Raw genomic sequence first — 16,141 nt, 5'->3', positions numbered from 1 at the left:
GTTTTACATTTGAAGTCTAATTTGTCAGATATTAATACAGCTAACCCCATTCTTTTATGGTTGTTGATTGCATTAATTATCTTTTTCCAACCCTTCCTGCTCAAGGTAGTTTTGCCCTTGGTTCTAACATGTGTCTCCTGTAGATAGCATATAGATGGTTCCTGTCTTTAATCCATTCTGTCAGTCTATGTCTATTGACTGTAGAGTGGTCTAGTTTGCTAGCTGCCAGAATGCAACACACCAGAGATGGATTGGCTTTCAATAAAAAGGGATTTATTTAGTTAACATATAGTTCTTCACAGAAAAGGCAGTTAACTTTCAAACAAGGTTCTTTCTTACATGGGAAGGCACAGGGTGGTCTCTGCTGGCCTTCTCTCCAGGCCTCTGGGTTCCAAAAACTTTCCCTGAGGTGATTCCTTTCTGCATCTCCAAATGCCTGGGCTGAGCTATGAGTGCTGAAATGAGGTATGCTGAGCTGCTTGGGCTGTGCTACGTTGAGCTGTCTCATTTAAGCACCAGCCAATTAATTAAACACTCTTCATTACAGCAGGCACACCTCTTAGCCAACTGCAGATGTAATCAGAAACAGATTAGTTTCATAGCCTTTGGCTCATGTCCACAGCAATAGAACTAGGCACCTTCACCTAACCAAGTTGACATCTGAATCTAACTACCACAGGGATTTTAATCCATTAACATTTAATGTTATTACTGTAAATGCAGTATTTTTTTTCTAACATTTTGTCTTTTGGATTTTATATGTCATATCTATTCTTTTCTCATTTAACCTTTACTGATAATCTTCATTTCCACACTTTTCTCTAGCCCTCGCTCTCTCTCTCTCTTGTTTTTCATATATGCCTGTAGTGCTCCTTGTAGTCTTTCTGGAACTTCCAGTCTCTTAGTCACAAAGTTTCTCAGTGACTGTCTGAAAGTATTTTAATCTACCCCTCATTTTTGAAGAACAGTTTTACTGGGTATAGTATCCTTTGTTAGCAATTTTTCTCTTTCAGAATCTAAAATACTGACTGCCATCTCACCTCCATGAAATGTTTCTGCTGAGAAATCCACCCATAGTCTTATCAAGCTTCCCTTGTATGTGATGGATTACTTTTCTCTTGCTGTTCTCAAAATTCTGTCTTTATCTTTGACATTTGAAAATCTGATGAGAAAGTGTCTTCGAGTAGTCTTTGTTAGTTTCAAGATGCCAGAATGTGATATACCAGAACCAGATGGCTTTTTAAAAGAGGAATTTAATAACTTACAAGTTCACAGTTCTAAGCCTATAAAATTGTCCAAACTAAGGCATCCAGGGAAAGGTAACTTAATTCAAAGAAGGCCAATGTTTCAGGAACATCTCTGTCAGCTGGGTAGTCACATGTCTGGCATCTGCTGGTCCCTTGCTCTTGGGTTCCTTTGCTTTCAGCCTCTGTTCCTGTGGGTGTCCCTCAACTTGCTTCTCTGGGGCTGGCTTTCATCTCTTGGCCTCCTTTGGTCTCTCCAGGTTCTGGCTTGCTTAACATCTCATGGTGACATGTGCCGGGCCCCACGCATTCCCAAACATTTATTTCTTTGTTCCATGTGTTGATTTTTGTGCCAGCTCTGCTCTGAAGTTTCTGTTGGCTCTTTATCACCTCTGAGGTTTTTATCATTTTTAAGCTTTCTCTAAAATATTTCCACTTTTAATGGGTCCTAGTAAACTAATCAAGACCCATCCAGAATTGACTGTGTTATGTCTCCATTTAATCAAAAGGTTATACCCACAATTGGGGGTCTCATCTCCATGGAAATGATCTAATCAAAGTTTTTGCCCTACAATATTGAATCAAGATTAAAAGTTATATATGCTCTCCCAACATTGGGTCAGGATTAAAACCTGACTTTCGTGGGGTACATAATAGATTCAAACCAGCACAGAGTTCTATTCAGACCTCTTCTGTTTGTAGTACATTGCACTTTTTGGATGTGTGATTTTATGTCTTTCATAATTGACAGGAAATTTTCAGTGATTATTTCCTCCATAAATCTTCTGCTCCTTTTTCTTCTGTTTTTCTTCTGGGACACCCATAAATGTATATTCATGTGCTTCATGTTGTCATTCAATTCTCTGAGTCCTTGCTCATATTTTTCCATTCTTTTCCTATATTTTCTTTTGTGTGTGAGATTTCAGTTGTCCTGTCTCCTTGTTCACTCATCTTTTATTCTACCTCTTCAAATCTATTGTTGAAAGTCTCCATTTTTTCACTTCTTCTATAATGCCTTTCATTTCCATAAGTTCTGCAATATGTTTTTTTCAATCTTTCAAGTTCGTCTTTACTTTTGCCCAATGCCTTCCTTTCTTTATTTCATCCCTCACCTCTATTTGACTTGAGATTTTGCATGTCTTCAAGCAACCTGAATTAGTTGTTTCAACTGCTGTATCTCATTTGATATGTAGGTGTGTTGCTCTGACTGGGCCATATCTTTGGTTTTCCTGATATGACTCCTTATTTTTTGCTGGCATCTAGGCATCTGATTTCCTTAATTAGTTTATTGTGGGGGTTTTGTTCACTGTTTTATCTAAGGTGTTCTTTGTGGATGGCTTTGTTCTCTATTCAAATTCAGTAGTTTGAATTCCATTCAAATTATTCTAGCCCTCTAGCATAAGTTCTTTTTAACTGATCAGAGTTTTTCAATTCTTGTTTTACTGTCCTTTTCCCTGCCTATATGGAGCTTTTCTTTGGAGGAGGGTCTCCTCAGATATTATTAACCCCAGTGAGATTTTTCCCAAACCAGGCAGACCCACATCTCAGGAGGAGAGAGTATCCTGTGTCAAGTTTCCTTGTGGGTGAGACCCAGCAGATTTTCAAACTTTCTTATGAAACCTCTAGACCCTGTGCTTTTCCTAACCTGCTCAGCATGCAGCACTTGTCTGCTTGCAGCTTCCCACCCACTTTAAGTGAGGTGTGCTTTTTATTTCAGCATGCTCTCTCTGACTGGGGTTGGTTGAGGCTGAGGTAGTAGGGGGGCTTTGATTGCTTCTATTTTTCAATTTCTGGAAATGAGGGATTCCACTACAGCTGGGCCATGCCCCCTTTTCTTCAGGAAGATAAACTCTTTAGGAAATTGTCCCTATCCACCTGACTCTTTACTTTGCCTCTCAGACATGCCTTTATTCTGCCCTTGCCTGGAGTAGTACTGGAGCCTAAGAGTGCTTGCAGTTCTAACCAATGAGATGTTAGGAGATTTTAAAAAAGACTTTTCAGAGCTGGACCCCTACTTCCTGGGTTTTCTCATCAAGAGCTGGAGTTCGTATATGACTTCATGTCCCATAGTTCTATAGGCCCCATTTTCTTAGGCTCCAGCCTTTTCCAGCATTTTGTGCTGTCTAACTCAAAAAGCCTCTGTTTTTTTTTTCTGTCAGCCCTACTCCCTCTGCTTGTGCAAAAAATGATTACTTAGTGCTTATTCTAAGTTCATCTGTTATCAGGGATTCTTTTAAGTAATCAAAATTTGTTAATTAATTCTGCAATTGGAGCTTGGTTGAGCTTACTTCCTTGCTGCGAATAAAGTCTGTTTCTTATCCCCTCAGGGAACCAGCTTGCCATGCCCATGGGGGAGGGCTGCCAGCCTCCATTGATTGGGAGGCTTACAGTTCGTTGTGGGATCTCAGGTGTTCCACCCTTCCAGACAGGGGTGTGATGTGTGTCCAGTCACTGATGTCTCCTCCCACTCCCAGCAGCTTATGTGTACAGTTCCTGGTTATTTACTAGCTGCTCTGGAGGACAAACTAAATTCAACACTTCACTATGCCATCATCTTGCCCTGCCTCTCTCCTATAATAGGTTTAAAAGGCAGGAAGTGTATGTCCCCACTTTATTCTTGTTTTTCAAGATGTTTTTGAGGCCTCTTTCCCGTCCAAATAAATTTGATAATTAGATTTTCCATTTCTGCAACATAGGCTACTCAAATGTTTCCTTTTTTTCTGCATTTGTTTTCTTTTTTTGTTCAAATTCAATTGTTGTGTTTTCTAGTTCACTGATTTTTTTCTGCCTCTTCAAATTTGCAGTTGTGCTCTTGTAGTATATTATTAATTCAGTCTGTTATAGCTTTCATTTCTGTAAGAGCTGCTACTTTTCTGTGTATTCTTTCAAATTATTCTTTATGCTCACCTAGTGTCTTCTTAATGTCCTTTATCTCTTTATCCATCTCATTGAATTTGCTTAAGAGATTTGTTTGAATGCTTTTAATTAGTTGTTCTAAATTCTCTCTCTTCTGACTTTGCAATTTGTTCCTTTGTCTGGGTTACATCTTCCTGCTTCCATACATTTTAGTATGAATTGAGTTTTTTTTCTGCTATGTTGTCATCTGATTATCTCGATGGGTTTATTCTGTAAAAGTTAGTTTATCTCTCTTGTCCAGGATTATGTTGTTGCCTGGTTTGTATTTAGACATGTCTTTGAATATTTGATCATTGTATTTCCTGGACAATATAGGGCTTGGTGCCCAGGCAGAGTAGTGTAGATCAGCTCCAATGGGCCCTCAGTTGGGGTTTGGAAAGGTTCAAAAAGCCCTTCCTTTATTCTGCATTTTCCAGCCTGTCCAGTAGATTGGAACATCTTGAAAAACAAGAATAAAGTGGGGACATACACTTCCTGCCTTTTAAACCTATTATAGGAGAGAGGCAGGGCAAGATGATGGCATAGTGAAGTGTTGAATTTAGTTTGTCCTCCAGAGCAGCTAGTAAATAACCAGGAACTGTACCAGGTGAGCATAAAGAATAATTTGAAAGAATACACAGAAAAGTAGCAGCTCTTACAGAAATGAAAGCTATAACAGACTGAATTAATAATATACTACAAGAGCACAACTGCAAATTTGAAGAGGCAGAAAAAAATCAGTGAACTAGAAAACACAACAATTGAATTTGAACAAAAAAAGAAAACAAATGCAGAAAAAAAGGAAACATTTGAGTAGCCTATGTTGCAGAAATGGAAAATCTAATTATCAAATTTATTTGGACGGGAAAGAGGCCTCAAAAACATCTTGAAAAACAAGAATAAAGTGGGGACATACACTTCCTGCCTTTTAAACCTATTATAGGAGAGAGGCAGGGCAAGATGATGGCATAGTGAAGTGTTGAATTTAGTTTGTCCTCCAGAGCAGCTAGTAAATAACCAGGAACTGTACACATAAGCTGCTGGGAGTGGGAGGAGACATCAGTGACTGGACACACATCACACCCCTGTCTGGAAGGGTGGAACACCTGAGATCCCACAACGAACTGTAAGCCTCCCAATCAATGGAGGCTGGCAGCCCTCCCCCATGGGCATGGCAAGCTGGTTCCCTGAGGGCAAGCTGGTGACACTGAAAACTTGAAACAGTGGTGCCATCAATGTCTGACCAGGAGAGGTTTAAAGTGTGGAGATCCATGCTCTCAATTTGCCAATCAATATCTGGCACAAGTGTTAATCTGTGTCCCTCTCTGTACTTGGGGCAGAGGACTCCGCAGGCTGTTACAGTCCACAGCCATTCACCAATCAACAATCGAGCCACCCACTGCTGCATCTCTCATGGGTTGGGTATGGCCACCAGAATCCATGGATGGAAATACAGCCTCTTCCCATGGTTTCTCCACACTTTGATTCCACACTTTCCTGTGTGTTATACTGTCCTCCCCTAATCTGCAGATCCCCAAAACAGGTGATGCAGCCAGTTCCTGCCGGGCTACTCACTGCTTGTGGGAGAGAAGTATGTTCTGCCATTTTGTCTCTAATCTTTTATTTTGGAAGCTCGTCCTTGGGGCCTTCTTTGTATTCAGTACTCCTTAGTAGCTTGTGTTCTGCCCTGGTTTTTGTGGACTTGGGTCCCTGTGCCTGGATATATGTTGAGATATAACCCAATGCTGTTAGAATTTTTATAGTCTGTGTTCCCAGTAGGAGGTAGGAGGGATCCTGACTGCTCTCTCTTGGTGCTTCTCAGACTGCATGGTACCACATTAGGGGGAGGGGAGAGGATTGGCACGTCCAGGATGGAAGTGCCCTACCTCATATGTTTCTCTTTCTTTGATTCAGCCTTTGTGGAATACTTCTCTAGTTTCCACCTTCCCCCAGATTTCTAAGCAAGGGAGATTTGTCCATTTATTCACTGAACCTCTGGGGTGGGTTTTCCAGGGGATCTCATACATTGCCATGTTGATGAATCCCTACCTAATGTATTCTTAATGTGAGCTGCTCCCATTTTTTCTCTTATGTCCCCACTTCCACAGAGATGCAGCTTCTTACGTATCTTCTTGATCAATATGATGTCTATGTTTTAGTTTTTAATTAATTAATAAATATTTAAGACTGTTTTCACATGTAATTTTTAATTTGGTAAATACTTACAGACATAATCTGCACAGACACAAAGACTCATGGGTTTATCAATAATTTTTAAGACTTTAAAGGTGTTATTCAAGTTTGCTAGCTAGAAGAAATGAACATAAAAATAATGAGCCAAGAGTAAGTGATATAGAAGAAAGAAAAGAATAAAAGGGAGTAACAAAGATAATAGAAACATATTTCCATGGTAAGGTGGTGGGAAGTTCAGGAAGCTATAGGCTTAGTGTGAGTATTATGACTACCTCAAATTCCACCCCTGTCATTTCAATCCATCTACTGAAATGTTGGTTTCAGTCAGACCCTTTTTGAAAACTTCTATAGGCTCAGTAATTTTCAGTCTGAGTTAATCACCATTTATTCCAATAAAAACAACTGACGTTTGCTTGATAATTGAAAACCATTTTTATATAAGTTTTCACTTATTTTTACAGAATTGTGAGGTGGTTATTATTGTTATATTTCCTATGTAGTTTTTAAGGGAGATGTTTAAAGGTTTTAAGAAAATTTTCCAAATTCATATAGCAAATATGGGATGGTGCTTAGTTTTATGTTTCTGCAACCCTAAGTTCTACCGTTACTATCACACCATACCAGTGATCATTTTTTAGAATGAATTTTTAGTAGGAAAAGATTGAGCTTACAAATAATGATAGTTGGAGAAGGAATCAGATATGAGATTAGCAGAATCATGGCTTTACTTTGATGACCCCTGGGTAGGATTCTAGACTTTTTGGAGTTACTCCATGCTTTTCTGGCTGAGGGAATATTTTTTCACCATCCAAAGTTAATGATTCCTATAATAATAGTTTTCATTTTGAGCTGTAACTTTATTTCAAGCACCGCCATAACTAATGTACTACATTGTCATTCAATTGGTACAACATGGAAGTTAGTTATGTTTTAGCCATACCTTATTTTACTGACCAGGAGATTGAAGGCTAGATATTTTGAGTAACTCAACTTAAGTTATGCAGGCACTAAGTGGAGCACCATGATTTGAATGTGGCCTGTCTTCTTCCAAAGTCTACCCAACCAGCCAATGCCTAAGAATCCATACTTTTATATTATAGCTGAAGTCACTAACCAATAAATGTGATACAATCTTCTGAATGTTGTATATATGAAGATCCTCATATTCTAGTTATGAGAATCAAGGTCTAAATAATTCAAGCATATGAATTGACCTTACGGAGAAAATGGGATTATTTGAACTGGAAGGACAATTTCATAAAATTAGTATGTGGTTAGTGAGTTATTCTTTCATTTGACACACAGAGAAAATGGCCACCCAATTATATTACAGGAAGCATATCTCATGCTCTTGACAATTTTAATAGAACTCTGTACTGTTGGGCATTCCCAAACATTGCTTTTTGAAAATAGGTACCCTTGGAGGCAAATGCATCCTCAATGGGAAACTGCAGTCTTTGAGTCCCCCTGCATCTTCTTATCCATAGCAAAGGCTAATTGAACACTAGGGATTGTTGGTCCCTGTAGGTATGCCTGAGTTAACAAGTAATTCCAAGTATCTTTAAATTGCCCTTCTGAGAGAGGAATGAGAGATGGTGACCCTACAGGGAGCAGGAGAATACTGACAGCACAGAACTGCTTGTCCTTTTTCTTTTAAACATTAGCTGGATTCCACTGGAAATCCATTGTCACTTGTCCTTACTCTGCTCAGCCTCCTCAGTGAAGTTTTGACTAAACTAATGGTGCATGCAGGACATAAAATTGGGGCTTTTCTACTGAAAAGAAAGAGCGATATAAGAGAAGAAAGAAGAGGCTATGTATGATTGGCTCTAAGGAGAAAACTGAAGGGATATTTATTAAAGAAGAAAGAATAAGAATTCAGTAATATTTCAGCAAATACTCTAAATATTTATACTCTAGGCTTTAAAATATTCCTGCACTTTATGACTTTTTTAATTTTTAAAAATGTCATTAGTTTCACCAGTACCATCTGTAGTTAAAATCCGTAGAAAACTCCCCCAAATGTTGGACACTTACTTAAGAGATAGTTCAGGTGTCTGTGTGTGGGTTCTTTTCACTTAAGACAGGATCAGATACACCCACTTGAGAACCAGCAGCTGAGTAGAAGACTGCTATGCTCACAGAGGCGGTGGTGAGTTTGTGTGTGTATGGGTTGGGGATGGGGGAAGGGATGGTCATGAAAGTGCACACACATGTACATGGGAATGACTTCCCAGAGACCAGGGCAAGACCAGGAGACTGAGCAGCAGTAAGAGGCAACACTAATCTCATCCATTTCATTACAATCTCCATCCTTTTGTATTTGCAAGATTGTGGCTAAACTTTTCTTCTGAAGCTCTATTCATGTTTAACAAAGCCCAGATTTGTCTCATCATTAACCGCAGGGTGAGACAGAGAGCTATTAAGGAAAAAGGAATTGGAGAAGTCCTCATTCATATCAAACACTCAAGGATATTCTGAAAGATTTTGTGTTTCTTTCTAGTTCTTCCTGGAACTGATGTGAGAGCTGCGCCATGGCACTTCCTTTACTATAGTCTGTGCCCCCATACTTAGTACTTTTGCTTTTTTGTACTTTATCTCCAGTACTGGGTCCATTTGAAAGACAGTTCTATTTAAGAAGAATGTGAGGAAAGAGAAATATATATATATATATATAAAACAGGTGGAAAATACTTTATAAGGAAAGTTTCAAGGGTGAGTTTATTATGTTAACATACAAACATTGTTAAGTAGGTATGGGAGCAGTTGTTTTCCTTGCCTTCTGGCTACTGAAAGAGATAACCTTAAACTAAAGTAGACTGTTTATAGCAGGCATAGGAAATGACCTCCTAACTAATAGTGAGGTGGCCCTGAGACAAGCCATAAAGAGCAGCCTTCATGGTGAAGAGTTGAGGGCCTCTAAGTTGGCCACAGTTTACCCAGTAGTGTTCCTGCCCCCCTTATCACACAAGGAATCACAAACAATGCTTCAAAGAGTAGCTTTTTATACCCATCATTTTGTATGCCTGTGAGAGTATATGAAGGATAAATTTTTAGAAGTGAAATTGCTGATTCACAGGGTTTGCCATTCATAATTGTAATAGGTATTGTAAATTGATCTCAATAGAGGTGTTTTTTTTTTTTTGCTAATTTAATCTCTACAAATTGTTACCAGACAAAGGTGGTGGATTCTTTTGCCTTATGCACTCAAATGGTCAATTCCTGAAACACCAGGGTTTCAAAGAAAGAAAAGTTGATTGCTAGGCATGAAGCAGGAGATAAATGGCCTATTGGCCCCAAAGTCTGTCTCCCTGAAGTGTGGTATCTGATAGTTTTATTGTATCAAAAAATGGGCAGGTTTAGGATAATGAGCAATTTGGTTCCACATGATCTAACTAGAGGTGATCTAATTATTGAGCATGAACAGATTGATTCCATGTTTAGTCACAGAATGTATGTAAGGAAATGGCAGCCTTCACATGGTAATGGGTGTGAGTTTTAGTATTGTAACAAGGCACAGGTAACTTATAGGTTAGAGTCTAATGACTGCATATGGTGGTCCCATTTGATTAGATCCAATTTTGACTATCAAAATAACTTTGGGCTTGGAGTAGGTTAATTCTGGGTTAGACCCCTTCATTAATAAACTTTAGTGATCACAAGACTCTTAAATAAAAAACTGGATAAATGCATACAAGTAAAGTTTAGTCACAATGTTTTTACAATCACAAGGGCACAAGGTAAAGGTTATTCAACCATTATTAGCAATCAAGGCAGCTGGATTAAGTTCAGAGATTTCAGGTACTTCCCTCTGTCTACCCTACTGTACCAGAAAGTAAAAAGGAATATCTATATAATGATTCAGTAATCATAATTATCTCTTCAACCCCAACTTCTCAATTACAAAATCTTTAATTTCATGAAGTTAGATTCCACAAAATCTGTAATTTCAACTCTACAAAGCTGAAACTGAGAATGGCGTTGAAAGTAGATTAAATTTGTACTTTTCTTTTCATGAGTGAGATTGTAATCCTTTCTCAATTTCAGAATTCTTTCTATTTCTTTTTTGGGGAACTCTCCCCATACCTCTTGTAATCTATTATTTTGTAATCATACTCATTTGCAGATATTTTCATATTTTAGAAACTCCAGCTTTTTTGTTTTGCATGGGCAGACACAGGGGATTGAATCCGGGTCTCTGACAGGGCAGGTGAGAACTCTGCCACTGAGCCACCATCACCTGCCCTACAACTATAGCTTTTTATGATGTGAACTACAAATAATTGTTTTATTTTTCAATTTTTTACTTTATTTTGAAATTTTAAGAAATAGAGAAGTAAATTTATGAATACTTTTAATAATTTTTGATTTTGTATTGTTGGAAAGCTCTTCTTCCTTGAAGCATCCAAAAAGAATTCTATCATGAGTTTTTTTTAGCTCTATTATAGTTTCTTTTTTGTATTTACACACTTGGCCCATGTTAAATTTATATTGCTAAAAGTGTTGAGGTATGTGTCCAAATTTATCTTTTTTTCTAGATTGCTAACTAGGTAATTCAACATCTATTTTTTATTCCAGTAAACAAACAAAAACATTTGCTAGCATTTACCCCACCCCCATCATTGATCCTTGGCATTCATGTTGTACACGTTACTGTGGATGAAAGGTTATTAAGACATTACTGTTAACTATAGTCCATAATTTGGAACCTTGTGCTTTTTTTCCCATTACCATTCTATTATTAACCCCTTATAATAGTTTTGAACATTTGTTCTAGCTCATGGAGGAAATTCTTAATATTTTTACTCTTACTTGTACTCTTTATTTTTATTTGGTGATATTAATTTTTTAACATTATGCTTTGTATTCAAATATGTTTATGACTCTGTCCTTTTTTCAGCTTTAATGATGCCTTTAACCCTTAGCTATTAATAATTGGAAAATCATTTTACTTTATCTTCCAAGTATTCTTTAACATTTTCACTTCAAAATTGTGTCACATTTGTTATTTCTACACTTTCAAGACAAACAACTTTTACGTTCTCTTACATCACATTGACCCTACATTGACTTTAGTTGGGTATGGAAGTGCATTTCAATGCATCCTGCTCATCTTTTCCATGTAGATTTTCATATCATCTTTGAGCTCATGGGAAAAACTTCCCATCATTCTTGCATGGTTAAAACTTTTGGGTATGATATCCTTGGGCCACACATTTCATCTTAAGAGTCCATCCATGGATGCTTAAGAGTCTGTCCATTTGGACCTCCACCTTGGCATTATGCCTCAAGTACTTTATGCTTTGAGGAGCCTTCCTCTAATTGTATTTCCCAGTGCAGCCAGGTAGGCATCCAACTTGCTCCACTTCATTGGTGCTTCCCCATCCTGTCTCCACATTTGTCTGAAATGGAGACAGAGAAGGGATCTTTGGCCCTTTGTCCTGCTTGTGGTGTCTACCACATGCCTTGAAAACCTCAATGACTCCTTGCTCCCACTCATTAATATGGCACTTTTCTCACGGAAATAATTTTTTTTTTATTATTGCAAGCGTCACCACAAAGTATATTTTCTCAGGCCTGTTACCCTCCAGTTGGAGCCCAGTTTAGAGTTTTATGTGTTCTGCCTTAGTGTCTTGCAGCATTGAATATTGTCTTGTTTTCTGAAGAAAGACTGATTTGTTTTCTCTCAAAAGAAATTTAACCCATTTGTCTCATTGCCTAAGGCTTCTGTGTCTTTGACATTCACTAACTTTGCCAAGAGTATCTCAGTGCTGACTGGCCTTGATCAGTTTTCCCAAGACTATAGTGTATTCTTCAAATCCATAGACCCAAATATTCTTTAATTTCAGAAATACTTTCTAATGATATGTGTAAAAGTTCCACTCTCTTCATTATTCCTTGAGTTCTCCTATCCTACAATGCCTTCCTTTTATAGCTAATATTTTCCTTTTTATTTCCTTTAAACTCTTCATGTATTTCTGTTTCAATTTGCTCACTCTCTTATTTCTCTCTTCTAGGTACCTTAATTTGTGCCCCATTCAATTTTTCTTTATTTCTGTGATAGCTTAATATTTTTCTTTTCCCTGAATTTCTTGATCTTTGTTGGGTCACAGTTCATATCCTATTTTCTTACCTTATGATTTTTTAAGTTTTAAATCTCTTCACTGTGTTCATTCTTCTTAGAGGTGATTCAATTTCAGATTTAAACAAAATTATTATTCATGGTGAAATGCTTCTCCCAATTTCCTCTGCTCTCTGTCAAATTTTTTTCTTCTATGTGTCTTTATCTGTTACTTATATTTCCTCTTGCTTTGATCGTGTTTGTCTTATTTTTTTTGGTACAGGCTCTCTGCTAGGCCTTTTTCACTACTCATCATTGAAGGATAAGTGTTTTTTGCAAACTAGCTTTTGTATGAAGTGTGCATGATGACCAGCAAGGGTCTCATTGTAGGAACCCTGGATTTTGTCTTATGATCCTGGTGTTTTTTTATATATATTTGTTCATCCTATATTTCTCCCCAGTCACAGGGAGCAGAAGTTGTGGGGCTCATCAAATATAAACCTTCTCCTTCTCTGATATTATGACACTCTTTATAAATATGGCTTGACCACGTGATTTCTCATTTGGACCATTCCCCAGTTTCCAAATCCAATCATTGCCACCAACCTGTAAGCATGGTTGCTTACAATGTTTTTTGTTGTCTCTTCCTGAGATCTGTAGCTGCAGAATAATCTTTCCAAGCATCATTCTCCATTCCCTCTTGCATATAGTATTCAATCCAACTATGTTTAGCAGCTCTTCTCAAGATTTTTGGTCTGGGCTTTTGGCTAATTTCTGGTTTTGCTGAAAATGAATATTAAATTTCTGTTTCTTATTCTAACTGACTTTTCTTATTTATGTAAATAGCAAGGAAGAATGCTGATTTTGCCATGATGATAAATCTCTTCTTTATGCTTGAGTTGCATTTCCAGTTGTCATTCACATTCAGGTTTAAGTTTCCTTTCTGAATAGTTGCCTATTCTTGAAAGATAGTAGCTCATGGTTGTGTGTATATATAGTGGCCAGGAAGAAAGTGGCTGAAGTATTCTTTTCCCTGAATGAACATAACAGTTTTAATATGGCATTGAAATCTTCAACTTTGTCTTCATTAGTACAAACTCTGAATGCATGGAAAAGGAAACAGTAGATAAAAATTTCTTCAAGTGAATGTCCTTATGTGAGATTCGTTGATGCTTCTGTATTAAGATGATACTGTTAAATTACAATTAATTTCAAATGTTTTCTGTGGTCATTAGCAATAACTATTTACTCAAATCCCCCAGGTGATATATGTATCCTATGCAGATATGCATGTGTACACAATATATGCAGGAATGTACATAGTTCTACATATCTACTAATGGTTCAGTTTATTTGGACTGATACCAATGTGCACTCAGAACAGACACTGATAGGTAAGGGAGGTAGTTTGAGAGTGTGAAGATGATACAATGTACAATCCAGACTTTATTCAGGTCCTTGGAGCTAGAGTTCTGTCACCAGCTTCTCCTTGAACTTAGTAATGTAAGGTGGTTGTTGTAATTTCTTCATCAACTTGATAACTGGTTATTTCATTAAGGAAGCTGCTGTTGACTGTCTACTCAATGAAGGATACTATGAAGATTACTCTGGAAAAATAAAAAAGGTAAGACAATGTTTCTTTGAGTGTGGCTTCAAACCAGCAGCATCAATATCTCCTGGAACTTGGTAGAAATGGAATATATTGATGCCACTAAGACATACTGAATCAGAGACTCTGAGGGTGAGGCCCAGCAATCTATGTTTAACAAGTCTTCATGGTGGTTCTCATGCACATGGGTGAGAACCATTGATATAGTTTTGCAATTCATGTTTCTTCTCCAGGTTTTAATTTTTTTATGACAAGTGGGCCACTGTATGGTTTGAATGAGCTCTCTAAGTGAAGATTTTAATGTACAATGCACTATGCAAATTTAGTCATTTGGTCTAAGATAACAGGGGTAAATTGAAGTTGGAATCACTACAGTCAACCTTACATTTTATATAGTTTGAGTGGGGACACATGAATTAATCTTTAATTTCAAAACCAAAACATCCTCTCAACATTCACCAGGCATGGAAATTATTATTAGCTTAGGGCAGAGCTTTCCTTTCTTGATGGCGAATTTAACTTTCACCACTTTCAACCTTCCACTGACTTATTTTTATCCAGATGTAGTAAGAATAAAACAAATATCAGTGCAGTTGGGAGAAAGAATTGTGTTATGTGGCAATTCCTACAAGACACTGTTAGCAATCTCTTCTACACATTATTATTTTCTGTGTCTAAATGAGAGACCTCTAAATTGGTCACCTGTCTCTTGTTGGAAAAGGGAAGGGGAAATGAATTAACAGGGACATTTACTAAATTCAGTTAGAGGCAGCATTCTCACACACCACAGACAGAACACAATTGTCAGTTGCTTTTTTATTTTTTTATAGGACACCAGGGAGGTGATGGAAAGAGACAATTACACATCTGGAGGGGGCTTCATCTTGGTGGGCTTCTCAGAACAACCATGGCTAGAGCGCATCTTATTTGTGTTCATCTTGATATTCTACCTTCTAACCCTCATGGGCAATGGAACCATTATTCTGGTCTCTTGTCTGGCTCCCCATCTCCACACACCCATGTATTTCTTCCTCACTCATCTCTCTTTTATTGACCTCACTCATGTGACCTGCATCAGCCCTCAGATGTTGGTCAATCTCAGGGGGCCAGACAAATCCATAAGTTTTGTTGGATGTGTAGTCCAGCTCCTCATCACACTGGGTCTGGGGGGCACTGAGTGTGTCCTTCTGGCCATGATGGCATATGACCGCCATGTTGCTATCTGCCAGCCCTTGCATTATGTCACTCTCATGCAACCACAGCTGTGTTGGATACTGGCCAGCATATCCTGGTGTCTTGGTTTCAGCAACTCATTGATCCACACCCCTATCACAATGACCCTTCCCCGATGTGGGCATCAGCAGATAAACCATTTCTACTGTGAGACACCCCCAATCATGCAACTGGCCTGTGTGGACATCTCAAGTTACAAGAAGGAGATTAGGATGTTTAGTAGCATCTTCCTTGTCTTTCCTGTCTCACTGATCTTGGTCTCTTATGGACGCATTGCCCATAGTGTGTTGAGAATAAAGACACCTGGGGGGAGGAAGAAGGCCCTTGGGACCTGTGGCTCCCACCTCACGGTGGTGTCCATTTTCTACAGTACTATCATCTATGTGTACCTGACTCCCAAGCCAAAGCACTCTCATGATGCTACCAAGTTTGTGGCACTGCTATATAATCTGATTCCTCCATTGATTAACCCCATTATCTACACTTTGAGAAACAGAGATGTCAAAGAAGCTATAAGGAAGCTGGTGATACAGAAACAAAAAAAAGGGGAAATAGATTTTATCTAGATTCACTCATAAAAAATTGGAGGAACTTTCCAAAAGAAACTTTCTTGAGAAGCTGTAGATTTGGATTTGTGTAAAGCTTAAATAATGACTTGCTATGTAATCTATAGAAATTGGCCTATCCTCTCTTTGATTTCCTGTCTGCCTTATAATTGTGACTTTCATGGATATTCGTCATTATGGGAGGAAGCAATATGTTTCTTTCTGGTGTCAAATAAATCTAACCAAGTCAAGCTCTATGAAATTGTGAATTTCTTGATATTGTGTTCATTATTTGCTGGTTATTGTTCCAATTTTTTCTTGTCAGCTTTATCTCTTTCTTCCACCCTATTTTGATTCTGTC

General features: G+C 38.0%; 1 protein-coding gene across 1 annotated transcript; it reads left to right on the top strand.

Moving 5' to 3' along the window:
- The first annotated feature begins 14,847 nt into the window (after nucleotides 1–14,847).
- Nucleotides 14,848–15,801, top strand: LOC143664687 (olfactory receptor 2B8-like). Its single transcript, XM_077138134.1, has one exon. The coding sequence runs from the start codon at nucleotides 14,848–14,850 to the stop codon at nucleotides 15,799–15,801; it is 954 nt and encodes a 317-aa protein (XP_076994249.1).
- Nucleotides 15,802–16,141: the final 340 nt, after the last annotated feature.

The sequence above is a fragment of the Tamandua tetradactyla genome, chromosome 20, assembly GCF_023851605.1.
Source record: "Tamandua tetradactyla isolate mTamTet1 chromosome 20, mTamTet1.pri, whole genome shotgun sequence".
In the NCBI taxonomy this organism is placed as follows: domain Eukaryota; kingdom Metazoa; phylum Chordata; class Mammalia; order Pilosa; family Myrmecophagidae; genus Tamandua; species Tamandua tetradactyla.
This window is presented reverse-complemented; position numbering and strand designations above follow the sequence as displayed.

Coding starts and splice junctions, on each gene's coding strand:
- LOC143664687 (XM_077138134.1), top strand. CDS start 14,848: ATGGAAAGAGACAATTACACATCTGGAGGGGGCTTCATCTTGGTGGGC.